The sequence below is a fragment of the Falco biarmicus genome, chromosome 9, assembly GCF_023638135.1.
Source record: "Falco biarmicus isolate bFalBia1 chromosome 9, bFalBia1.pri, whole genome shotgun sequence".
Taxonomy (NCBI): Eukaryota; Metazoa; Chordata; class Aves; order Falconiformes; family Falconidae; genus Falco; species Falco biarmicus.
Window position 1 is genome coordinate 18,918,701 of NC_079296.1, and position 27,236 is coordinate 18,945,936.

The following is a 27,236-nucleotide window of genomic DNA, read 5'->3' on the forward strand; positions in this document are numbered from 1 at the left end:
TAGCATTTTTGAGTTTTTCTCTTTACCACGTTAATCCAAGACACTAGTGGGAACTTTGAATGGACTTTTCCACCCTTAAAGTGTAAGGTTGCTGACTCTTGTCATTCTGTCCCAGCATAAACACTTAGGCACTGTATAAATTAGAAGGTTTACTTTTGAAATAGACGCCATACTTCGCTATGGCAACTAGGACTGTTGTAAACCTCGTCACCCGTGTTTCCCCCAGAGCACTGCCGTTACCGACAAACCCGTCTCACTCGCACGCCTCGGGGCGGCAGACCCCTCCGGAGCCTGCCCGGCTGCCTCACTGCCAGGAGGGGCCCCGTGCCCCCGCTGCCCCCAGGGGGACCCCTCTGCCCGAGGCTGCTGCGGCTCTTCCCCCGGGGCCAGGGCTGGCCCCCCCGCCCCGGCACAGGCCGCCCCGGCACAGGCCGCCCCGGCCCGCGGCGCGGCCAGCCCGTCACCCTGCTGAGCTGCCATGGAGACCAGAGAGGCCGGGCCCAAGGCAGCAAGGCCCCCGTTGATTGGCTGCCGGGCAGAGCCCAATCGGCGAGCGGGGTGTTCCCGCGGTGCCAAGATGGCGGCCAGGTAAACACGGCGGAGGGGGAGTCCTGGTGCTGGGGCTGCGGTGCGGGGACGTGGGGGTGCGCGGGCTGCCCGGTAGCGCTGGCGGCTTGCGGGGACGGGAGCTGCCGTCTGCGGCCCGCGCCCTGGCTTGGAGCGGCGTTTCTCCTCGCGTCGCTTCTTCGGGAGCGGGCTGCCTGCTTTTCCCCGGCCTGCGCCTTCACCCGGCGGGCTCTCCCTCCGCCCTGGAGCTCGCCGCGGCCGGCCGTGCCCGCCGGGCGGGGGGCGGCGAGGGGAGGCGGCTGGGCCGGCCTGGGAAGCGATGGCGTGGGAGGGTTGGCCGGGCTCCCCCGCTGCCCGTGGGGAGGGACGGGACGCGTTTGCTGCAATACCGCCCTGGGGCTGAAAGCAATTGTAAACACATGCGGAGTGGTGAGGCTTTTAAGAACAGGGAAGGGAGGGGAAAGAAAAAAGAGAAGCTAATAGCTTCAGCCTGTGTACTTAAATCCTCAATTTCTCTCTGACATAGTAAGTATTAGAAGCTTTATAGCATGCTTGTCTAAAGCATCTGATAACTAATTTTCTGGAGAGAAACAGAAATATTTCTGATTATGCATATTGTTATTTCTGTTTCTCTCTCCTGCAGGCTAATTATGTTTTGATGTCAGAATGGGGAAGCTCACGTAACTCTGGTGTCTTTGCAGTGACTTTACATGGCTTGGACTTATTTGAACTGGAAGATGTGGAGTGGGCTGTTACCTCCAGGACTGAATGAAAGTGATGTTGACTTAAGTTCTGATGATGGAAACGAAGCCCATGGTTCCCTTTCGAAGGAAGATGCAAATGAAGATGTTGAAAGGGTTCGGCTTCCTGAATTGCAGGAGAACGGACTTGAAACTAATGCCATCAGTGAACCTGTTGTGATATCAGTGACAGATGGAGAAAACAAATCTCAACCATGCCCTTCTGGAGTTCCTTTAAATATGTGGAATGTGGGTATTGTTACAGGTCTCAAAATGTCTGGAGCATAATTGCAACATATTCAAAGTCGAATGGCTAATCTTAAAATTTAAAATAACTCCTTGATGAATAGTCAATATACAAATCTGAAATGACATAAAATATGATAAAGTGCAGTCATCATAATATACCTTAGATTGTTTCAAGCAAGTTGAACAGAAATTTAGGTAGGAAGTGAATGTAAGATACATTATTTTTTTTCCTCCTAGTGCAGATTGAAAGCACAGCAGGGAGTTTTTTCGGTAACTATGCTTTTGCATAAAGACTTGTGGGTTTGGTAGTGTATGGGCTCTGAGCTTCTTCATAACTGCTTTCTGCATGAGTAAGGATTTACAGCTCAATATATCAGCTGTTGTACTGGTGATGCATATCTGTGCAGTACAGGCATACCCTTATGCTTTCTGTAGGGGTTGATTGCAGGCATTCAGACTCAGTTGCTTATAACCTCTTGATTTTCCTGTTGCATGTAAAGACTGAAAAAAACAGATATAAATAAACAGCAATCTGTCTGTATGGCTTTGAGTCAAAATATGAATTGGCAAAATGTAGTTACTCTCCTCCATCCGTCTATCCCTGTAGGCGCCTGCTGTGCAAGGACTATGCTGTCAGTAATACTTGGATTGTAAACTGCCAGGTAGGCAATAGCAATCCACTGAGTGGCCCAGGAGTGCACAATCAGCATAGGTGTGTGTATTCAGCGTAACTGAATTCCTGTAAGAAAACTGTCAGGTTTGAATAGTCCTGGGATTTGGGGAGGGCAGAATGTCAGAAGTGATGAAAGATTAGAGCCAATTCTTGTTTAACACCGCCAAAGTTGGTGGTTCTCAATGTGTACAATGTGGATAAATAAGATATTGGGACAGTGTTTGTCAGCACATTGTGTAATTTTTTAAAAAATGTAAAGAAAAAATAATTAAAAAATACTGATTTGCCTTTTCTTAATCTTGTAGAAATTTCTGGAGCTTCAGGAGAAGAACCGTGAAATGAAAACCCAAGCAAAACAGGAAAACAAAGGCCGAAAAAGAAAGCGCCGGAGAAAAGGTGTTGTTATATAATTACAAAATTTATTTTTTGAAAATGAAATTAGTATCAAATACACTGGAAGTGGGATTTGCTCGTTGGTGGGGGCTATTTACCAAGAATTGAATGCTAAGTAGATGTATTTTAGCTATTATCTTGTGTTTTATTTTTCCACTTGTATATGTTGTAGGACTAGGTTGTAAATTGCTACTTAAAGTTCAAGTAGTAAATTGTCTATTTTTTAAAAGGAGGTAGAACTTAGTTAATATTGGTTTATAATGGCTAAGTGTATTTCAGCAATTCGGTAAAACATTTTGTGTATTCTGGTTAAAACTTCTTCACAGATACTGTAAGAGTTTCTTTGTATGAAAAGGCTTATGGTTGAATGGTTTAAATCCACATGACTATTGGGTAAAAACCCTAGTGTGTCAGTCTTCCAAAGGAAACGTGACCAGATACAGTTCTGTTAGTTTCATTGGATGTTGTAGTGTATTACTGTGTAATGTTTGATTTTTTTTTTTTTTTTTTTTCTCCCTCTAGAAAAACAGAAAAAGAATGAGGAAGTGACTAAGAGGTATAGCCAGGTCAATGTGATTATCTGAGGTCTGTTTTTAGTATCAGGCAAAACTTGTAAAAAGCTTGACCATGTGCATGGCCAAAGCCTAGCTTTGAACATGTAAAATATGTGCTGAAGTTGTTCAGTGTCTCTGTTGGGCAGGCTGAATTTGATACCAGTGATTACTTGATGGAGTTTATTGGTTGATTTTAAAAATAAACACAAAGGTATTATTTAACATAACTTAAAAATGACTTAATGTTATTCCTAATGATGTTTTGCATGTAACTGCATACAATCCCCTGTTCAGCCTGCTGCTCCTCCTCCTCTTTTTCCTCCTTGGCAGTGTTAGGTTTACATTTGGACTTGATCTTAAAGGTCTTTTTCCAACCTAAATGATTCTGTGATTCTATAAGCTTGCTTTCAAGATTGTGGAATTACACTTGGAGGGAAAGGTATGATTAATTTCACTTCCATTAAAAACTGAATGGGTGAAAAGAGCATGTCTACCAAATGGAAGAATTCTTTTCAACATTAAAAAAAATATTACAAGTTGTGGAAAGGGATCTGGTTATATTAATGACTTGTTATTTGTTTTTAGTAGTCAACAGTTGGTAAATGAAGACAAGTGGAAAGAACTTACACAATACTTTGGAATCAATGATAGATTTGAATCGCCTGTGGATAGCAGGGCTCCACAAAAGGTGACTGTCAGCTTGTACTTGGCCGTAAAAGAACTCAGCCTTAACTGAGATAGGAATAAGACTGAGACTGTTGGAAAGTGAGTAAATGATAAGTCACTCTGAGGAAGGATAATTTTGTGCACATTTTTAATGAATTTCCATTTAGGTATCACATGAATCTTACTTGGATTGAAAGGTTGCTTTGCTTGCTTTTCAGACATTGTATGTGCTTGTTTTGTGTCTGGTTTTGTTTTTTACTGTCATGAGACAGAACACGTAGTATGTGGTGTTTGAATTTTTTTCTTTTGTTTTTTTTTAAATTGTTTTAACTCCAAAATGTGTCATGTAAACCCTTTAGCTGACACCAGAGGCTACAGGAATTAGAGGGCCAAACCTACTGTACTACAGTGTGCTGGATTTATAACACGTTCTATTTGTAAATATTACTGTGTAGCTAGTCATATTTGAAATAACTGATGCAATATGATGGACAAGTTAAGCTTATTGCGAGTTCCTTGTAGCACTGTGTGTTCTGTAGTTCTAGTAAAGACGTGCATAAGTTGTATGACATCAAATGTTCAGTTAGCTTTGTCATAAATTTTGTATTTTTCATTTGCCTAAAGTAAGTTTCTGCATGCAAGTCAGGGGATACTCTCTGCTTCTGAGTTCTTTTGATACTAATTAGTTGTCATTAAACTGCTCAGGATAGATCTGGAATGAGGCCCAAAGTGTTAGAGTGCACTAGTGGAACGTATGTCTCATTAATTTCAGAAAAGACATCAAACAGAATTTGATATTGCTGCAACTTCCAGCTGTGCGCTTTTTTCAACTTCCACTGGAATAACTCAAGTACCTGTAGATCACAATTTCTCAGGAATTGTTTGCTTTTTTGCTTTTATCTTTTTAAAAAGTATATATGTTATGAAACTGTCAAATGTGTTTTCTTTAGCATCACTAGTATTTAAAACCAGTGAGGCTGTAAATTGTCTTTTGTTATGAGAGTGCAACTTTTTTGTGAAATTCTGAAGTTGTGCCCACTGCTATGCTACCTTTCTGTATTCCATCAAAAGTTTCCAACTATAATTTCCAGCAAATATTTACCTTTTATTTTTACATTATTTGTGAATGTTGTCTTTAAGCAAGCTGTTACATTGATCATAAAGGCTATTTTTTTTCAGAGGTTAAACTCTGAAGCTTTTTCATTGTTTCCATAGGACTGCTAGAATTTTTAATTTATTAGCACAGTGGAGTGGCACCATGCCAGAAATCAGTTTTTGGATAAAGATAAGATCTTAGAACTGTAACGATACAGTGGTAATTGCCATTCTTTGTTACCTGACACACATATTTCACATTTTGTTTAGAAAGCTCCAGGGATGGAAGTGATAAGCCAGATTCTCAGATGAAATTTTATTGTGACAGGCATAAACTAGTCCATGTAATTTTTTTTAACCTACAGTATTATCCTGCACATAAGGTGGAACTAATGCAATGATTTGTGCTCAGACAGTTTTTCAGTGAATTCTTAATTGTACTGTCCATTACAATACATAGACAAAGTGATTTGTGTTACATAGAAATTACAGTTTTATGCAGTGTCTTAAAGAGTTTATGAAATATTTTCAGGAAGGAGATGCTCCATTTAAGTGTTAGTTCTTTTTGTCCTAAACATATTTGCTTTTCTTTTTCTAGTCTGGCCTTGAACTTAGCATAGAGAAGTCTGTGGCTGAAGGTGACATTGATAAGGCCGAGGAGCTGAGCGATAGATTAGCCACTCGTGAGGTAAGTGGGCTATTAACAGAAGCTCTGAGGAAAAATGTGGTAACGAAAAACAGCATTGGAGGTTGTTTGGGGCATCTTTCTTGTTTCCTAAGCAGATTTCTGTCAGTGATTGAAGGATTTTGCTGCTGATCTGGTAATGCTTGGGCAGCTGTAGCTATCTATGTATAAGAATTGAAAATACAGCCCTGAACAATCCCAAGTAAGCTTGCTGTAAAGCCTTGGTGCCATCCACAAGTCACAGGAGTCACTAACTAGTCACCTGTATTGAGCTTTTGATTTTTCTGCATGTTGCAAGCCAAGAAAACTGGAGTAGGATGTTTCCTTCCTGTTAGTTTCCTTTGCCTCCAGTTTTTCTTTGCGTTCCCTTCCCAATAAGCTTGGGAAGCCTGAAGAGACTAAGAGGTATAGCAAGCCTAGAGCAAGACATGCCGAACTAAGGACAGATAACAACCAAACTTGTGCAGCGGTGGGGTTTTTTCTTGTGTACTCATGTGATCAGGAGCAGATGCTGGAAGAATTCTGAAGAATAGATGGATGTCAAACATATTGCTGTAGCCTTAGAATGATGTTACTAGAAGGATAATTTTTTCTCCTTGTCATAATTTTTTAGTAGATAAATGCATATTAAAAAAAAAAATCCAGGTGATGGAAACACCTTTTTTTGTTCAAGATGTCTTGTTAGTTGGTGTATCTGAATAATTTTATGAAGGCTATGCTGTTTTTTGCTACAAAAATTGGACCCTTTAAATTTGTCTGTATTACTGAGAGAGTACTTACACTGATGAGGAATCTGTTGGATACCTGTGGTGATTGCAGTTTTATATAAGAAGTAAATTGGTGCATGTATGGTAGGTGGTAGCAGCTGAAGTACTTAATTGAAATCCATGCAGGCTGTTGTGCCCACCAATTTCTGTGGGCAGGGGAGAAAATGCAAAAGAAGAAAATTAAGGCAAGATAGTTGGGTTAGTTTTGAAGCCAGGTAATAGAAAAAATAGCTAAATAAGTACTATTTGAGGCAAGTGGAGAAGCTATAATTTAAGTAAGCTGATTTATGTAATTTAAAATATATATTCTGCATTTATATTAGGAGTTAATTTTATAATTTTTGCTTCCATTCCTCTATGTTGCATATTCTTCCATCTTCATGGAGGTAATGGAAATTTTATGTCCACTGTTATACTAGCAAAATTCAAAGGTATTAGAAAAGGATTAAGAAAGGGAAAACAAATTCCAAATACTTCTCATTTTCATACAAGTATTTAATATGTTTAAGTACAGAGTTTTAAGCTAAGCTTTAATGTACAGTTTCAAATTTAAATCAGTTTCCTGCAATACAATACGGTATTGTGATGGCTTTAAAAACAAATGGCTCTTGAATGGGAAAGTACAGTTCTTAAGGTTCTCTGAGGTTAGGTAAAACTAACTCTTCCTCAGTGTGTCTTCATTAAACTCCTATGTTTAGTCAGTCAGGATGGTTTCTAATGACTCTTGCCTGCCTTTTCACCTATGATGACAAAATTTCCACCTGCAAAGACGGCTATTGACAGTGATAGGAATGTGTCATAATGTTCCCTTTAAGTCTGGCCGGCTTATCGCTGTGATACTGTTATATTAGCTTTCGTGTGTACAACATGAAAAATGCTTGCTGTTCTCCTTCACAAATGTCATTGTCCCATCTACTCTAAAGTGGTTAGAGTATCATAATCAATAAAACATACTGAGGTTCTAGTGGAATTTGTTTGACTATAAAAACAAATTAATGTAAAGTTTTAAGGTTTTGTAATATTTATGATAAACTGTTATCTGATTTTGGTAGCCATGGGATTGTACAACATCTAGCATATCCCAGGTGCTACAGCAATGTAGTATTATTTGTGGAACATTAGCTCCAAATTGTTGACTTTCAAATATTAGCATGTTGTAATTCTGAAAACAAAATGCTTGAAACATTATTAGTATTCACAGCCTTGACTTGGTTTTGGTTAAGTGGGCTTTATCTGAATAAATAGTATGTTGAAAGAAGGAAAACTCAAATGACTCTGACTTGATCTCATGAGGAGTTCTGTTGAAGCAGAATCCATGTGAATTCACTGGGGTTCTTTACTGGTGTAACGATGTGCTGCATTACCCACTGCAAGATTAATTTTTCTTTGTGACTTAAGAAGCTGTGGGGTTTTTTTCTGAATCTTTTTGTCTAAGGAAGTCATTCTAACAGTGACATATTCTGATTCAGTGAAGAGCTATAGAAAAGGATTTGATTATGGGAGGGCTTGATTCAAAAACCAATTGTTTTGTATATAAGTACTATTAATAAAATACTGCTTTTATATTGTGTAGTACTGACTCAATCACTCCTTTCCTTTTTGCAGTTTAAAGAAATGTCCCTTTTAAAACTCATTTTATGTAATATTTCTAACAAGTGAATTGATTCTTTTGAAGTATGGCCGTTTGTATCCCTCTGCCTTCCAAATGCAACACAACACTGAGAGCAAGTCAGGCATGGAACTATTTACTATGACTGTATTGAAGTACACCACTGCTGAAGTCTAGAGAAGTGGATGAATTATTGTTCTTTTATCTCAACTTCATCTTTTTATGTATAGTTTTCATTTTTCTTCAGCAATGTTGAAGGGTTGGGGGACAGGGAGTATATGAGAAATGGCTACCTTCTGTTTAGGGTACAGCCCCCCTTGCAGCTGTATGAAAAATGTTCAGTGGGTAGGTGTTCTTTTTGAAATCAGGTGTATGGGGTTTTAATCGGCACCATTTTCTTTTGCAAGAAGCAGTGACTGGAACCTGCTGATAAAGCTTTTGCTTTGAGGCACAGATCCCAGAGTTCTTAAAGCCGTTTCCTGCCTTAATAAGTGAAACTAATTTTTGATGTATAACATTTATAAGCCTGTGAAACTGATAGGGCAGCTTCAGTATTTAGAGAAATGAAGCCAAAAATAAACAGATGATGAGAATAGGCAGTACAAACATGTCCTAAAAAGCAAAGGAATGCTAAAATGATGCTGTCGCTATGTTATCATTATGACACAGTGAGAAAAAGGTATTTTTAAAAATCAGATTTCTTTAAAATCAGTTATGACTTGGGCAATATGCATAATTTAGCAGCTGTGAGGGGATCACTAAATACACATCCTAAAAAGTGAAATGCTACTACTTCAAGGTTTTGGGTCTTTTGGTTTCCATGTGGTACTTGTTGCAGGTCCTTTAAGGAAGATGTTATTGTAGGGCTGTAAATGAGGCTTTGGGCAATATATTATTTGTCACTGCCTTCTGCTTTGACAAATGTGCGGAAATGTTGATTTTAAAACAAAACTACTTAATCTAGTAGCGTTCAAGGTTTTAGACTGAGAGAAGTTAAACTCTGATACACGGCCTCACAAATAAGGTATTTACTAATGCTGCATGTGTGGATTCATATATAGCTTTTGAGACTAGCTAAAAATGTGTTACCCCTTTTTTTTTATTGGCAGTTGCATTTTTGTTAAAAAAATATAAATTGTACTTAGGGTGATGACATTCAGTCTAATTTCGTTGCAAACCTCAGTACAAAATACTATCCGTTGTCTGCTGTTCTCATCCTAGTGTTTGGACTAGAATAGTGGTTGCAGTTAGTTTGGGAGTTATCAAGGTAACAGATCTCTAACTTGTAGCATCCTTGGCCATCCCCACAGCATGTTCTCTTGTGGGGTGTTGTGCTTCACCAAGTTTTATTGATCCTGAAATTCTTGATTGCATTATGTTATGTTTGTGTGGAGTTCTTCCTGAAAGAATATGGGCATGTCTCGTTATATTGTACTGCATAATTTAAGGCCATCAGTAACTGCTGCTTTAGGTAGGCTGCTTCTAGGCCCCAGTCTAGTCTAGCTTGAGCATTGCGTGCTGTGACACAGTTACAGTATATGAGATCAGCACTCCTTTTTAATAAGTCGGTGTTGAGCATCAACATAAGGCAGGTGGGTCACATTGCTGTAATTCACTGTGCATTTTTAAACAAACTGTTAGACTGAATTATTTCTTTAATACCTACAGCATACTGCTATTAGTATTAAATGCATTGCAGTATGCGTGGTATAATATGCACAGTTAAGGTTTATTACTGTAATGCAGTTGCTGTCTTTGTTAGAACCTTGCAGGGATTTCAGCAGAGACCTTCATGTTTTAAAGTTCTGCTTTTCAAATGTAGAATGGCATACCTAAAGCTATTGTTTGAACACTGCATTTAATGGTTACATGTTTAACTTGAGAGACGCCAATAGAAGTGCTGTAGGAGTTACCTCACAAACTTTGAACTGTTTGGAATGAAGGTTGTCAAAAGAATGAAGTTTATGTGGATGCTTAGCTGGGCTGCAATAACATGGTTTTCTTGGTGGTGCTCTAAGTGGGGTAGTTGAGATTTAGTGGTAGCAGGTACTTGGATATGTAGCTGGGAACAGACACTTGGAATTATGTCAGCTTTGTAATGCTTTTGAAAAACTTTTTGGAATAAGATCTTGGAATGTTTTTTAATTGTTCTTACTATGTGTGAGAATCTGCCTAGATTTTTTTGAAGAGTAAATGTTGGTAAATTAGACTATGCACAGCCACAGCAGTTGGAGGTGTTTATCCTTTTGAGTAAGGATGCTATATGGAGATAACTGGTAATTCCACTTTGCTGTAAATGAGTTTCAATTTGCAGTGATACTTGTTTTAAAATTATTTGGTTTAAATTAGGAATTTTACATTTACCACCCTACTGCTAATATATAAACCTGGAAATATTTTCCAAGGTTTTTTTTACCCTAGAGAAAGAATTTTTCATAGTGCTTTTGTATTCAATTCATTGTGTGGTGTCTCAAGAAGCAGAATGGAGATTTATTATAGCTCTAATATTCTGAGAACTAATCTGGCTAAACCTCAAACTTTGCATTTGCCTGTGGTTTTTTGTGTTAACTGCCTGGTAGGTAGGTGCCACGTTGTCTAAGAGCGTATTAGCCTGAGGGCTGTAACTTGAACATGATAAAATAATCTTGACCATATTAGACTTACCTGTCAAAAGGAACTTTTAAAATATTTTGTAATTTAATGTGCTAAATTACTGGAGTAGTTGTCAGTCTCTAAATAAAGCAGACTTTCTGACAGCACTGTTCCTAAGTGCTTAGCTTAGTGGCTTCTGGCATTTTAAAAAAAAATCTTTCACCAAAAAGCTGCAATTTATAGGGAAGCTATAGTATTGGAATCAAGCTTAAATGAAAGATCTACATTGTAATTGACAAAATTAATTGGCTCTCCACTGGAGTATCATTCTTATGTTACAGCAAGATCAGTCCTTCTATTGTCTTGAAAACTTGTTCTATCAGTTTTGACCACTCATGATCAAATTAGTGTCTGTTGTCTGTAAGTAACTTCTAGTCATATAATTTAGAATGGGAAGAACGTGAACAAGGTAGTATGTCATAGCTGTTGAGAGCTGTTCTGGAAGTTGTTTTCTATTTGAAAATCTGGGTAGGATATGATTGATGGTGAGGTCAACAACACATTACTGTTTCAGATGGACAGGTTATACTGCTTGATGTGCCTGTGTTGGTAAAGCAAAATAAAATTTCAGAATTCTGTGCAACATTCACAATTCATCATACTGCTTTTAGGTACCTGAAGAGATTGATGCAATTTTATATGGAATGTAACCAAGCACCAATTAACTTGGAAGTCTTGCCTGTTGAAGAACCTGGGGGGGGGTGGGTGGGGGCGGGAAACCCTTCCTTTTTTATCTCTGAAGGATTTTCTTTCTAACGCTTGGGAGAGGTGCTTCCAAATATCTCTTTTCATGGAGGTTGTTTTCTTTTAACCTTTGGAACATGGCAGGGTTATCACCTAGAATTACATTCTTATGCTCCCTTAATTATGTATATCTTTTTCTTAACAAACCTTAAAAAAAGATTTCAGATGTTACAAGTCTAATTAAAGAGACAGACAAAGCACAGTTTATACTGTAGATTTTTTCTGCAGTTCAATTAATCAGCATGTTTTCTCTTTTAATTAAAACCATTTTAGTAAATTAAAGCCCACAGCAAAACACATATATAATTTGTTTGTAATTAGCTCTTAATTGGTGGTAGTTGAAGCTTAGCACCCTTGGTTTCTTTCTTCATGATTGCCATTTTATTAGCAGCCAGTCATTAATTAATCTTTTTTTTCTAATTAGCTTATAAAACTGTTGATGGCACATTATTGTAAATGTGATTTTAAGTTCAAAGCTTGTTAATAAGCTTTCTTACTTAGAAGAACAGAGATAAAGAAATTGCTGAAAACAGTACTACAGTTCTTTTTTTAAAACTGCCTTTCTTATAAGGAGGCTGTGTAAAGCATCTAACAGCTTATAGTTAATTTTTTAATGCTGTGTTTTCTCATGAATGGAAGAAGTTACTTGCATTTAAATGTTTAAATCTAGCAAAGAGCTTAATATTAGAACAGTTTTCTGTCCTTGCTCCATTACATGTCATCCAAATATAATTTGATGTTGTAATACACAGCATAGAAATACAACAAAGGTATTACAGAGTATTTTACAGTGAAAGTTGAGCACATCATTGAAAGGGGACAATTTTCACTGCAAAATCCACTCTGTATTCTTGTTTGCTTTATATATTTTATATACGTCAGCAATGGATAACATTCCATAACATAAAAGGAGAAAATCATTGCTAAAGGCAAGCCTGAAATAAGTAGATTCATATTTGATGAGAAACTGTAACACTGTATTAAAAGGCTGTTTGGCTTCCCTGGTATGATCATGGGGTATATCAGGACCTGTTTGAATATAGATACTTTGTTAGAGCTTCTGTAGGTTTTGCATTTTCTATACCATACCTAAATATTTCTGGAGCTGTTCTTGAATCTATCTCATTACTTGTATTGTTCAGCATTTACATTGCACAGCTCTATCTTAATGACAAGTCTTTGCTTTGTGGTATTTAATGTTAAATGTCTTGATTTTCAAGGAAGTTTTCTGGAAGTTACAGTAGATTCTGTTGCAACTTAATAAAAATGTTTACTCTTCTGCCTGAACTTTACATGCTATTTCAACTTCAACTATTTCTTTGCTTGTTTTAAAAGTGTTTTATGATGCTGTGCAAGAAACACTAGAAAGGGATAGCTGACAAGGAAAAAATTAAAAATTGGATAAAAAGTAAATGAATAATGTCATATTACTAAAAAGATGAGAGGCTAATTTGTGCCGACTTTTTGCTAATTTTGTTCAAGCCTCAAAATGAGGAGCTGTCACCCGTTCTGTGTAGCACTGATGACAGTGCCAATGATCCATGAAATAAGCTGCCGCTGGCTTTGTTCTGATAAGAATGAACAAATCTGCACAATGTACGGCTCCCAGAATCTCATTTTCATACTTGCATGCAGGCTAAAAGAAATAAGCTGTTTGCAGGCTTGATTAATCAGACATTTGAGGGTTTTTTGTCTCTTTGATCTCTTTCGTCTCCTAGGTAACTTGCTTGACATTAATGTTGAGCTTGAGTAAAGACAATCAGGAATTGTAGACCAAACTGATATAAAAATTAAAGACCTTAACACTTTAAGTACTCCAGTAATGGTTCTGCTTTACTTCAGAAAACATCTGTTTTCATTTAATTAAAGAACAAAAGAGAATGGCATAAATATTTTTCAGAGACCTGTTATTCCATAAAAAGTTGAAGTATGATAATTGGTATTTTTAAATAAATGCCTTGAAACTGTTCAAAAAGGAGGAATGCTTCAGAAATTTGTTACAAGGTAACAATTTCAAATGAGTAGAAAATTTTCATTTATGCTACATTAAATATCTAGAGTAAGATATTTGATGTGATTATTGGTCAACTTCAAGATGGAAGGGTCTTTGCTCTGTAGAAACTAACTTGTTTTTTAAGTTTGTCTTGAATCTATATATATTGTTACAAGGATGAACCATAATATCATCTTTGCTACCCAATATGATTTACACACTTTAAACCTGTAAAATTGAAAGGAATTTAAAAAAAAAAAATGTCGCAGTGCGTTTGCTTGAGGTTATGCAGACGCTTTTACAAATCTTCCAAGTGGCTGTAAAGATGAATGCCTCAAGGGTCTAGCCAGGGCCCTGCTTTTCCAACCAGCTAAAGCCCTTATCTTAAATCCAAGCAAAGTACCATTAATCTTTTTGAAAGACCTTTTATGGCTTTTAATATATCCCAAATTAGAACATTTTACACCCTTGGTTCCTGAAATATGGTGATAAAAAGCCTTTAGAGCTTAATTTTCCTTACTGCGTGCTCTGACCAATTTGCAGTTCTTTGTGATAATGTTTAGACACCTTAATTAAAATGCAGCAAAATATTGGATGTTCTATATGGAAAATGCTGATACTTCGACTACACAAGAAATTGTTGTATATATTTTTATTCATGCTTTCTTACTACTTCTAAGATTGTATTTTATTGGGTTATCTGATGACCTGAAATGTTTGATTTGTTGTTTGTGGGTTTTTTTAATGTAAAACCCATTGACCAAGCTTTTTCGGGGACGTGGGAAGAGTGAAGATGCACATCTGGGTGTGGGCAGGAGCAGAAGACGTTTAAAATGTTTGTATGTGTTTATATGCGACACTTGTTTCGATGTCTTGAAAATTTGACTCTAGCCTAGAAATGATAACATTAACGCTGCAAAAATGTTTCTCCTTTTACTTCCACATACACTACAGAGGATCTTATTATCCCATATTTTCCATAATTTTCAATGATAGAAGAACTCATTCTGTCTTCCAAGAAATACAGATCAGAAGATTTTTCCACAGCACTTGTGTATACTTAACTGTTCAATTGGCATTAGAATATCTCTTAAGGAGATGCTGTTATTCATCGCATAGGAGTTAATTTTCAAGTATGTTAGGAGGTAAAATACAGTTAAAAATAAAGGCATAGTTCTGCTGATAGACTTCAGTCATCAGATTGCTCTAGTTAAGCTAATAATTAGTCCTGTTTCGATTAACAAGTAAACATTTTTTGCATATTTTAGGCGTGTTTTCTTAAGCTTTTTTATGCTGCAAGTATATTGAAGTTAATAGCTGTCCTTAAATATTAAGTGACAATGCAAATAAGAGAATGCTATGTTCCACTCTTTGACTTGAGATTTGGCGGTTGGGGTGTTGGCATTGAAGAGCTATTTATATAAACATTTTCATGGGAAAATTATGTCACTGATAATATTAAAGTTTTGAAATGTCTGGTCACATGAATTATTTTGTGCATTAAGATAATTCCATAGGTGCATATGTGTGACTTTATAACATGTGCAGATAGTAGATTAAAACCCTGTTTAGCTTTATTTTGTGTTATTTTCATTTTAAAATATTATCCTTACCTCTTAAACCTTTGTGTTGCTAGTTTTCAGACTGTCAGACAAAGCACAAACTGACATGCTTACTGCCTAGATGTATGTAGACTCTCAAAGCCTTCTGCAGAAAGGCTATTAATGTTTGAACCTTGAAAGGGCCATAAGGTAAATGGCTTGTAGTGATGCTGTTTTGTTAACAAAATAATTAGGGTATCAACCTACCTACGGAGTAGGTGTTTGATAATAGAATTGTAGATGGGGCAGTGTACCTGCACCTGAAGATGCGTTCTTGAGTTCTCTCTTATCTTACCTGAATAAAATGTCTGTGAATAAATAAGAGTTGCCTTCTTAGATGCCAGAGATTATTGAAATACATTATCATTCATAATGGATCTTTAACCAAATTCTTAAGGAGTGTTCTTTCACTTGAGTCTCCCATGTCTCTCTTGTTTGATGCTCTCCTGACATTTTGAGGAAACTTAGAATAGCTAGTCAGAAACATGTTAGCTAACTACAGCAGGTTTTGGAAGAAAACTTGTTTATCCACATCACAGTTTATAGCAGTTTTGGCTAAATTAATTGCTTGTTTGTGGAGAAAAGCAGTAACTTTTGAGGCTAAACTAACTCTTCCGAAATTCATATTTTAGTTGGAGAGAATGTCAAGTCATAACAGCAGTCACAAAATGTAACTGCAGTGGACAAGTTATAAGTGCTGATTAAGGAAAATAATCTGGTCGTAGTTCACAGTACCTTCTTCTATCTTTTTTTTTTATGCCCCTTGACATTCACTAAAGGAAGCTTATTTCTCACAGTGTAAGTTTATGAAAGTATTCACCTACAGCCCATTATGACCTTATTTGAAAAGTGTGCATATAATCACACAGTAATCTAAACACTAGTAATGCGAAGACTAAATGCCACTTGGACTCTAAGGACACTGCTTCATTTACTTTCTGGACAGACTAATCAAAACATGACTGCTGGTACTACTGGGAAGTGTGTGGTGGTAGCAGTTCTTCCTGCATAAAACTGTCTTTTTGGTGGTTTTCATATTGGTGAGACCTGATACTATTGTGCTAGCACAGCTGAGATCACAAGCTGGTCTTAATAATGGAGACTCTGTATGTGTGTATATCTGTCTATATACTTATTAAAAAAAACAAACAAAAAACAAATAAACAAAAGTATCTAGTGGGCTACTGCCATTTTCTTTTGTTCTTGACAATGAAGGATTTGATGAAAAGGATTGCTTGCCCCAGGATCCTACTCCTTTGTCTTCTCTCAGGAGACATCCTTGCTCATCCAATGTAGTAGTACAGAATCAGCCTAATGTTTGAAAGATACTTTTATATTGACTTCTGAGAAACAATATCAGACCAAGTAATTTGTGAGGCTTAAATTTCATATGAGCCTTTTGCATCTATTCAGTTTTCCTTTTTTCCTTTTTATGTCTTAGCTTGGTGTGAAAATTGCCAAAGCTGCTGCTTGCCGCAACTTTGTAAAAGCCAAGCAAGAAGCAGAGGCTGCCCAAGAAGCTCAAAAGAAAAAGAAGCTTGCTTGGGGGTAAGTCATTTGAGTATGGAATTAAACATTTGTGGTTTCATTGGCACTAAGTATGTACAATACAATCTCAGTTAAATGTTTTCTTAGTTGAAATAGGCGTGCACTAATCTTGTTTAGTTTAACCTTGTTGGGTTTTGGGTTTTTTGTTGTTTGTTTTTTTTTTAACAGTGTATCAGGCTTAAGTACAGAGGCTTTACCAGAATTAATGTATTGGTTATATGGCTACACTTGCCTTAATGTCCTCATTACAGTATTAATAATATTTTATTTTTGTTGTTACTAAGAATAGTATGGTTGAATACCATACACACATACTATACACACATGCTTGTGATTCCTAATGGATATTGTGCTCTATTTCAGATTTGAAGCTAAGAAAAGATGGGAAACAAAAAGCAACATGGGATACATGTAATCCATTTTTCCAGTCATATACCTGTTTTTACTCGAAGAATCTTTGTGGGTGACTTCTGAAGTATAAACACAACCCCCAAACCAAAACCCAATGCATCAAATTCCTTGTGTTTCTCTTAATGCTGTTAAACCACACTACCTTGTTTTGGCACTCTCTTTTAATGTAGCAAAAATGCTATCTAAGTATCAATATTATGTTAAATACAGTATTTTCCCTCCAAATATGAAAACCTAAGATAATGCATTGCAGAATGCATTTGGAATCTGGTGGAGAACTGTCTATAAAGTTGGAATACAATACTTGGTCCAAATGTGTTCTGTGCTGCACTGCAGTTACAATATGTGAGTATAAGGGGAGGGATAAGTTTTCCTGCTGAGGTTGTACAGACTTAATGCAGTAAGTACTATTTTTCTGATAGCTTGAAAGTTTGGGGGGGGGCACTCAATAAAGAAAAGCAAAACCACCTTATTTGTTTTAAGCCTTTATTATTTATGAGCTTAATAAATATAAACAGGAAAACACTGGCTGGAAAAAGTCCATCCTCCCTCTCCTGGAAGAGTCTGGTACTGTTGCTCATGTCCTGGTGCCATGTTCTTCAGAAAACCTAAAATTCCCATTCCTTTCCTTCTCAAGAACTCAAGTTTTAAAAGTCCCAGTTTCTTAGAACAGATAAAGTATTGAAATAATGTATCTTGAAAAATAGCTGAAATACATTGTGTTGTGCAGTTAGCAGCACCCAGGAAACAAATGCAGATTTCACTCCAAGTCAGATGTTTTACGGATCAATTAGGATTTTAATGTTTATGGTATAATCTTATCACAGGAATTGATGATAATGTTTCTTCAGAATTGTTCTCAGTGAAAAGTAAGGACACATTCAGAACTAATAACTTTTCTCCCTGAAGCTCTTGCATATGTGTTTAGTCACCACAATGCCTGAATTGAATTGGTAATGTAAATGTCAGTTATTGTTAACCAAGATTAATACGTTTCAGGCCAAAGGTATGGTATTAGCGTAATGGTGATTTACTATGTAAGTACTTGAGGCTAAAACAACTTGCCAACAAATAGCAATTTGAAGTTTTACAGCACTAATTCGAAGAGTTTAGGTTTGCAGTCCAACATGGAATAGTGCATTTTTGTTCATTAGCCCTCAGGTTGTTTGATTCTTTTTCTTTTTTTTAGCAGAACATCATATTTCTTTCATAAAGATGAGAGTTTGCAATATGGTAATCTGCAGTTAGCTGTAATTAGTTATGATGACAGAGTTGAATACAATTGCCAGGATTGTAAATCAGGGGCTAAACAGGTTTCTGCAATATAACATCATAAATCTCACGCTATGGCTTACAAACTACATTAGCTTTAGAAACTTTGGTGTTGAAGAAAGCAAGTGATACCTCTGAGTAAAGTGATTATAAAGGTAAATTGCATGTTTACTTATGTAAACAAACAAATTACACCATGTACCTTCATCAAGATTTTTCTCATTTCTAAATGTTTCTGTCCAAAACTTAGACAGTATCCAGAATGTCTGTTATTTTTTCATGTACCTGGCAGATAAGTGTTGGATACAGTTGATTTTTCTGCTTGTTATGTACTGAAAAGCAGAATGATGCTGTTAACTGTGCTGAAAACATCAGCAGTATTCCCTTAAACATTTAGAAGTAACATATTAAAGAAATGCTCTGTTTTCTTGTAATAGCTGCTTTAAATAGTAACAGTGTGTATTAGTCAAAGATCTTGATCTAATTATAAGGATCAGTGCTGTTTGATAGGAAAATGTGCTCTAAAAGAAATCCAAATTGTCAAAACCCAGCTATCTGAGAACTTGCCACACTGTCACAGCAGTGCATACTGGCCACCTGTAGTATTTTTCATTTCGAATGACTATAATTAGTTTTATGTTAGGCCATTAATAATGTAACTATTTAGGAAGTATGCAGAATATTTGCATTGGGTTACTTGTGTGATGAATTTAAAAATTACCAAATTTCAAGTATTTTGATCTAAAGTATTTGCTTAGAATATTGGTTAATTGATAAAGCTATACAGTGTTAAAAAAAAATCCTGATTAACAGTGAAAATACCAAAGCCTAACACAGCTTTATAGAGTTCATCTAAATACATAATAAATAAATGAATGCATAACTGTACCTTTAATAAACATCACCTAAATTGCTTCTCTGATTCTAAGATGTCTTGCATTCCTGACGCTTTTTTTTTTGTAATTTTGCTCTGTGCTGTGAATTTTGGCCAACTAAGTAAAACTGTTCTGAGATTTCACTTTTCTTTGTTTTTAACAGAACAATCCAAATGCTGTTTTCAGTTAACTGAAACCTTTTTAATCAGCTTAAATATAAAAACTTTTACAATGAACTAAATTTGAGATGTAATAATAATTCTTTTAGCAAATAAAAAGTTTGTACTATCTTCTCTTCTGACTGAAATTGTGTATCTAGAGGAATGTACTTAAATTATTAATTTCATTACAAATCTGTTGTGAAGCCAGATATTTTATTAGGAACTCATTTGATGATATCTGGAATTGGGCAACAGTTAAAAGGCAGCTTTGCCTAAGCTCCTTTCTACCCCTCAGAAGCCTTGAAAAGCTTAAGTGCACGTACTAGTTTTGCCCCAGTTTTTTCTCCACTACAGTTCCATAGTTCTTCCAAATATAATCATGATAATCTTGGATATCTGGAATAGTCTTAAGCCATCTGAGGAAAAATCTCATAGCTTCCCAAATGCAGCTCTCCAGAGAAAAAACTAACTTTGAAAAGGGGAATGTAATCTCACAATTATCATTTGTTCTTTGAATTAGGGTTATATTTTGAGCCACCTGGCCTGATCAAAGCTAGCTCTGTTATGTGCCAGGCTTTGCCAGTAAGGCCTCATAACTAAGTTTGTTGCTCAGGGGCTATAACACAGTGAGGTGGCTAGATTGGTTTTGGTTTTACAATAGACTTGGTTAATGTCAAGTTGATGGCTCTGCTCCCTGTTTCACTAAGCACTGTAGACACTCACTGTATGCTTCTCGCTCACGTGGTTGTCATACTTTTTATTTCTTCTCCCATCTGGGGATACTCCAGACTCATGTTCTTGCAATTTTATTGCGTTCTAAGGCGTACACAATCAAGAAGTAAATTGTTTATCTTTTAGGATAGCTTTTATCGTAAAATACAACCAGTTTGAAATCTGACAACGGTATACTAATACAATTACTAGTATTTCTTAATAATGCATTCCTGAGCTCTTAAACCAAAGAGTGGCTGCAGGGACAGTTTGACAGATAAAAACATATATATAGTTGTTAGTTTTAATAGTTTTTTGCCTGCAACCATAATCTGTATCATTATTTTTTAGTTTAATTCTGTTGGACAAGTTTCAAAGATAAATACGGTGTGTAATAAGCCTTTGCAACCTCTAATTTGTGAAGGAGTGTCTGTCCAGTTAATACTTGCTCATTGAAGCAAGGGGGTTTGAAATCGCTGAAGTACGAACTGTAATTACTGATGTCTGTTTCCTATTCACCTATGGCTTCTGGCATTTGATCAAAAAATGTAATGTATTGCTTAATCTCAGAGCATTCCCCACTTTCAAAAATATTTACTTCATGAGAATTGTACAGCACTAAATGACCTCAGCAAAACCAGAGTAGATTTTTATTTGGCATTGGATCATATGTAGTTAATCCACAAACAAGAATTTTTCCTATTATTTTTTTAATGTTGGTAATTTAGATATACATGTATTTATAATGTACCTCTAGTGCGAGCTCAGAGCATTTTAAAAAGTATTGAATATATTAATAATAGGGTATGTTTTTTACTTCACGAATGGGATGGCTAAAAAGAGGAATACAAAGGCTGAGCAACTTACGCGAGGGCAAATGCAAGCTGGCAGCAAAGTGGCAAATAGAATCGCTTGGTTTGTATACAGTTTGTCATCGCTGAAAATAACATGGTGAAAGCAGTCTTGGACAAGTGTGAGGTAGGTGCCTAAATCTCTTTGCAAGCCATTGGGAATAGGGTACCTCATAACTATCTGTCCTACTGAGAGGGTAAAAAACTGGGATATTGAATGCAGATGTTCAGAGCATCACAAGAGTAAGTAGAAGCCCAATTTCATTTGAGAAAAGTTGTCATCTTTCTTGTTGAAAAATGCCTGCACTGCTTTGATCTGCCTCCAGCTATGTTTATTATACCATCAAATCTTGTCTTCCCTGTTTCCTTGGGACTGTGTGTGACAGAGTTGAGAGTTTTTCTATTTCTTGGCTTAGAATCAGACCTGGAATACATCATTTTCTCCTCAAAAAGCATGCAAGTTAAGCCAATACTGAGAAATGCAAACAGCCAAATTTATATACAAAAATGAGCTCTAAGAATTTGCATATGATGGTTCTTATTGTACTCGTTCTTTGATTATGTTCGTAAATGTGATGGGCACCATCTGAGGAAGGATAAAACAGTGAAAAAAACAGTGTCATGCCGAGCTGTTGGTTGAGTTGCAAATGAGAGAGGAATGTCTATTGGATCATCATGCTAACTTAAATAGTACATTTATTTCTCTTGTGTTCCTCAGGTATGCCAACTGCTTGGCTTATACAAGTGAAGTGACTTCAGGTCAACATAAAGTGACCATGGATTGAATGAAATTGAAATGAGCATTTGCATTTATCATTTACATATCTCAGTGAAGTAGCCTTTCACAACATTGCTGTAACTGAGTGGAATTCATGTGATGTAAGACAAAAGATCCCTATAGACATAGGGATTCTTACCCAAACGAGGACTGCTTTCTGATAGCCAGAGGAGTTTTGTTCATCCTTTTTTTGACAGCTTAGCTGAAGTGATCAATATATTAATATATCCAAACAGCAAATCTAAATATCAAGTGAAGTGCAATGCTCCCTGTGGAATGGAATCTCTTGGCTAGATAGTACTTATGGTATTTTAAGGCTATGTAGAGAACTGTTTGCTGACCTTGTGGGGATCTTCCTTAATACTGAAATGTTAGTTGGTCTCTACCGGTAAAGACCGTTAATTCCAAACCTAGTAGCCCCCTGAATTTACCAGAACATCTCAGTGAGACAAGAAAAATAATCTGCATCTTCTCTGACTGGTGATTTGGTGAAAACTCATCTCCATCTGTGATGAAAAATCATGATATTCTTTTGTGAACTGAAAAAGATTTGCAACGTAACCAGGGGGCATTGAGATAATACTTTTTTTTAACATTGATTCCTCTTCTGTAAAATTTATAAAAATACCTTTTCCACAATTACAGTCTGTCACCAGCCTCCCAAACTACACTCTATAATAGCATAGATTTCTAAGAAAGACCTAAATAAAACTGGGTGTAATATGCTAGGATAAACTGTAAACACCCAAAGAACATTTGAGGGTTGACGCATTGTTTCGGCTTCTAATTACCTTCAAACAATGTAGAATGAGCTTTTATTTTTTCCCAGAGTTAATGAAGAGAATGTTGAGAGCAGCCTGCTAGCAAGAGCTGTCCTCTCTTCTTATCTGCTGAAGGAGCGCACGAGCTGCAAAGGGGGAGAGTCAGCCAAATGGGCATTTCCAATTTGAATACTTCTGTCTTTATAGAAATATGTTTATAAAATGTCCTCGAGACTCACCACAGCAATGCCAAGGGCTCTTCCTGTAGAAATACAGACATCACAGAATACTCTTTGTTAAGAATTACTTATTTTGCTTCTCTTGCTATGTGGCTTGGGTTTTTTGTAGTCTAAAAACCAGCATTATTTTAAAATAAGCTTTGCTTTAGGTCACTTTGATTTTTAAGGAACAGCTCAGAGAAGGGATTTGGGTGCCCTTTGTCAAGCAACAGCATGTTTTTGCAAGCTCCATGGGGCCACCATTTCATGTCATACCTTCAGCAGGCTTGTTAAAGCTCTGCATCACATCTCACACCCTGGAGTGGACCACCTGCCATTGGGGTTTGGGCTTCAGGTTACCCACCTCTGGTGTGTTGGAGTAGTTGTTCTTTCCTAGTTGTTCTTTCCTTTCTGATCCCTTCTTCCTAAAGGCAGAAGCATTTTGTTTTTAAAGCAGTTCCTTTCAATATCCAGTTTAGAGTATGACTCCACAAATAGTTGTATAGGGCTAATTGAGGGAGTAGGAGAATGGGGCTGGGAGCAAAATGAATGCTGAAGTTCCTGTAGAAGAAGGAGGGAGGAAATAAACCTCTTATACTGACATCATTTCAGGTCACACTGTATTGAAGGGCCCCATGCTTAGTTTTAGTCCCATTGGAATCAGCCTTCATTGATTTTGATAGCTGGTGAAAATGCTGGATGTTGTTGTTAAATATAATTATGGGTTTGAAGCAGAGAATTACTTGATGTAATTAATTTTCTTTTTTTTCCTGATTCATTCAAAAAGCCCATGCTCTAGGAATATATTGCCAGACGCTTTCATCATGCAAGTAGCGCAATTTAGACTAATCTCTGGAGATCATATTCTGCTGCCCCCAGTCAAGAAGAGCCTTTACTCCACAACTGGTTGCACTGGAACAAATAAGGGTGACAAAACTTGTATGGAAACAAATGACTGGAGACATGGACCCGCATTTGCGAAGGGGAATGGATATTAGCTCCCGTTTCAATGCTGAGTGGAGAAGGATGTATAAATCTTTAAACTCTGAAGGTAACTGTTAGGTAGAGAAAAGGAAGCAGGCACTGCTACGTTTGGTGCTGCTAAACATAATGTAGTACTTAAATGCTGGCCCAACCTTTGTCAGAAGAGGTGTCCTACATGATAACTGCCATACAGGTGCCTGAACCCTGTTCTTTTGCATTAATATTCATTGATCTTGGCACATGCATGTCACCAGAGTTCTGTCAGATATGTACAGATCCTCAAAATGTGATTCCCAGTGGATTTAAAGGGCTTCATCCAAAGATACAGGTCTTAGCTCTGAGGTTTCTGGAATATCAGCTTTCTCACAGTCTTGAGTAAGGTGAAGTGGAACAGGATGTGGAGGAGTTTTTAACTAATAGACAAGGGAGTATTGAGAGTATTTCTTTGATGCAAGGAAAAAGGTATATAGAAGCTGCAGCTGGGGGGGAAAGAAGCCTTAGAAAAGGAATTGAGAGCAGAAAAGGCTGGAGGACTGGAGATAAAGGAAAGCAAATTGTTGGTGCAAACTCTTCCAGCTCCACTGATGTCCATGATGAGATAGTTTCTGTCTGTTAAAAAAACAGGTGCTTGGTTTACGTAAGTTGAGTGTTCATTACTTGCTGATATTTAGGTATGGAGAGGTGCTAAACAGTGCCTGCCAGTTGTTTATATTTCAGCATGTGAGCTCTGTAAAATTTATCACAACTACTCCTGTAACAACAAAAAAGATGTTCCCAGAAATCCTTTCCAGTCTTTGTGTTGTTCAATGAGAACTGATTGCAGCTGGCATGTCCCTTTCAGTACCCTCGGGGTAAGATAACCAGATGCCTGCTACCACTGCTATACTGTAGGCAGACTGGTAAGAACTGGAAAAACTACCACATCTACCGACCATGAATAAACACGTTTCCAGTGCCAGTTGGGGGGGTGTACACCTTGGTGAACAGAGTTCATTAGTTTAGAAGGAAGAAAGTTCATGGATTATACAAACTGATTAGGTCTTCAGTATAATCTAGTGAGAATGTTTCTATGGTCTTGAATGTCTTCTGATGTCTCCCTGTGGTCATGCAACGTGGAAAAAGCTATAGCGTAACCTCGTGTCTGAGCTCCCTCTGGTGTAGACAGAACATGTACTGCTTGCACAGATGTGAACAAAATACTGCTTGAGTTGTATTGCCCCTTAGCCAAATGTTACTCATTTTTCGCCATGACCGTGCACGTAGCTCAGAGTTAGGACTGCTGATTCACAAGGGCCCAAGTATTAGGGTAAGTTTCCCTCCTCCCCCCAAATAAGAGCACAGGCATGTGAGGAAGGTTGGCCAAGGCCATGGAGAATATGAGTCACAGTTTAAAGACCTGATCTCACATTAATCACAACCAAGCACAGACAACCTGACATTTGACTTTTACACAGTGAGAACCTGGCAGCAACCCTTCTGATTCACAAATAATCTGTTATAAGCACCTGTTTTCTACTGTTTATAACGCTCAGGTCTTACATATTTTGCCTTTGTCCCAGGTTGAATATTCTTCAGTTGACTTAATGGTTGTCACAAGTAAATGTTACCTAGAAATTTATGAGCCATAATCATGTTTAGGATGCAAAGTTTTGTTGAACTAGGTTTTGGGAATAATTGTTAAAAATCCACAATTCTTCCCATGTTTTGTTGTGAAATTCATCCATTTTGATGACATTTCAAGAGCTATATAACCCTTGTTGCACTAATTTGCTAGTGTGATATGCCACAGACAAAAGATTTGCTGTACCAAGACTGAACAGAAGCTTTGTTTGAAATTTCTTGTATAGCCTAGTATTTCAGATTTAGCATAATGGTATTGCAAATGGTAATGTACCACAACCGATATTTACAGCACTGCTCAGCAGTGCAATTCATCATATAAGCATAGAATTTTACTTCTAGAAAAAAATAAGTGAAAGTGCTTAGATCACATAGACTCCATTAGAAATAGGATGCCCATCTAATAATAGAAAAATGTGTGAATTCATCCTGAGGATAAATGAGTACAGATCTATTGAAGCAAGCAGTCTTTTTATGTGAGTAGAGTTGCACATGTTTTCTCCAGGGATCGGTTCAGTCCCCTTTGCCTTTGTAGTCTATGCTGAAATTCTTCAAGATAGGAAAAACTTGCAGAGTATTTGCATGTACTAAGTGCCTGGCATAGATCAGAGTCTTTACTTTTCACTTTTGCTAGCAGTACAATCATTTAAAATTAAAGAAAAAATAAAGCAAGTAATTAATCCTGTATGAATGTTCAAACATTCTGTTACTAAGAGTTATTTTCTCCCTCTAGACCTTGAACTTCCTCTGTGTATGATCCAAGAAGGCAAGTAAAAGTCTTTTGCAGGAAAATACAATTTTCAAGTACCCTGATTGTGCTATGATACTTGCTCTACCTGAATCTTTTTAGATAACAGGCATCATGCTGTCTTTGGTTTATTTATCTCTGATCGAAGAGCAGGGTAACATAGAAGTGGCAGTCAAGGAACTTATTAGGGGTGTATACACAGTTTGTGATAGTAAGATCAAGCAGAACTTGTGAGAGGGAGAATTTTCTTCATCTAGAAATTCAGCCGTGCTCATAATAAGATCCACCTTCACAAAGGAAAGAGAACAATCCTGAAAAAACTCTCTCTCCCACCCCCACCCCTTCGAAAGGGCACTTTGATCTTGTTTTTAAGGTATGGATTGGGACTCTCGATATTTTTCCACGGTCTTTTGCAGGCCAGAGTAAGATCATCCTGTCCTCAATCCAAGCTGGCTAGCAACCAGCCAGCTCCAGACCCAAATCTATGCAGCTCTGTTAGTGCGGTGCTGTCTGTGTCCGCTCTATTAAACCTTCTGAGAGTCTTTAAGCCTTGTTTGCAAAAATCTGGATAGGTATTTCTCAGAAGAGCATAGTTCAATATCCAGCACTGGCACCATTTCACTGTGAGACCCCGGAAAAAGTGCTCTGAGCCAGATTTTTAAACATGCAAAGCTATCCCAGAGCCCACTGTTAAAATGCTACTGATCTTTTAAAAGACACTGCTCGGTTGCAGTCTCTGTTTTTGCCAGAGGGTATATATAAAGCTACTCAAACTTTGACACTGCCTCACAGGGAGGCTGTGAATGAACTTGTGCATTAACCTCTAAGTACAGGCAGTCTCCTGTTGATCCAGTGGAAATTTAATTATTTATAAAACCTGACATGATGCTTTTAGGGAGGATCAGTCAACCCTGGGATGCTCCATGTCCCAATGGCTGGGAAATTTCCTCAGCTGTGGGAAGGGTGTCCTCCAGACTGTAGTCCAAATTTGACAGAAATAATCAAATTAAAAATCTTTTAACTACCCTGATGACTGCTTTGGTGGAAGGCTACTCCCTGGTCAGTGGCTGGTGGCTTCTTTGGTGGAAGGCTACTCCCTGGTGAGTTGCTGGTGGCTTTCTGTCCATCTTATCACAGATGGGATGCACAAAATTCAACTGCTACCTATAGGGAGAGCCCTGATGAGGAAGGACCTCCTGTCCGGTCTGAGCAAAGCGCCTGTTTGTATAATCTCAAGCTACTACCTCCACAGATCAGCTGTTCAGGTCCTCCTTAGGCCATGATGGGTGGGGACCAGAGGCACTACGGCA

The 27,236-nt window shown here is 37.4% G+C and overlaps 1 protein-coding gene across 3 annotated transcripts; it reads left to right on the forward strand.

Annotated features, from left to right (window-relative positions):
• Positions 1 to 525: 525 nt before the first annotated feature.
• On the forward strand, positions 526 to 19,387 carry FAM204A (family with sequence similarity 204 member A). Of its 3 annotated transcripts, none has more exons than XM_056351792.1 (8): positions 526 to 588; positions 1,269 to 1,556; positions 2,535 to 2,625; positions 3,145 to 3,178; positions 3,762 to 3,864; positions 5,536 to 5,625; positions 16,430 to 16,536; positions 16,900 to 19,387. In XM_056351792.1, the coding sequence occupies exons 2-8, from the start codon at positions 1,278 to 1,280 to the stop codon at positions 16,949 to 16,951; spliced, it is 756 nt and encodes a 251-aa protein (XP_056207767.1). In that variant the 5' UTR covers positions 526 to 588; positions 1,269 to 1,277; the 3' UTR covers positions 16,952 to 19,387. The 3 variants fall into 3 exon arrangements, with proteins under 3 accessions (XP_056207767.1, XP_056207769.1, XP_056207768.1); XM_056351794.1 differs by having other exon boundaries at positions 3,765 to 3,864; XM_056351793.1 differs by having other exon boundaries at positions 574 to 588; positions 1,211 to 1,556.
• The last annotated feature ends 7,849 nt before the right edge of the window (positions 19,388 to 27,236 follow it).

What these genes read in the sequence shown, in the direction of transcription:
- FAM204A (XM_056351792.1), top strand. Translation starts at nt 1,278, where the DNA reads ATGGCTTGGACTTATTTGAACTGGAAGATGTGGAGTGGGCTGTTACCT. An exon ending in AAGAAAGCGCCGGAGAAAAG is followed by an intron (nt 2,626 to 3,144) that starts GTGTTGTTATAT and finishes TTCTCCCTCTAG; the next exon opens with AAAAACAGAAAAAGAATGAG. An exon ending in AAAAAGAAGCTTGCTTGGGG is followed by an intron (nt 16,537 to 16,899) that starts GTAAGTCATTTG and finishes GCTCTATTTCAG; the next exon opens with ATTTGAAGCTAAGAAAAGAT.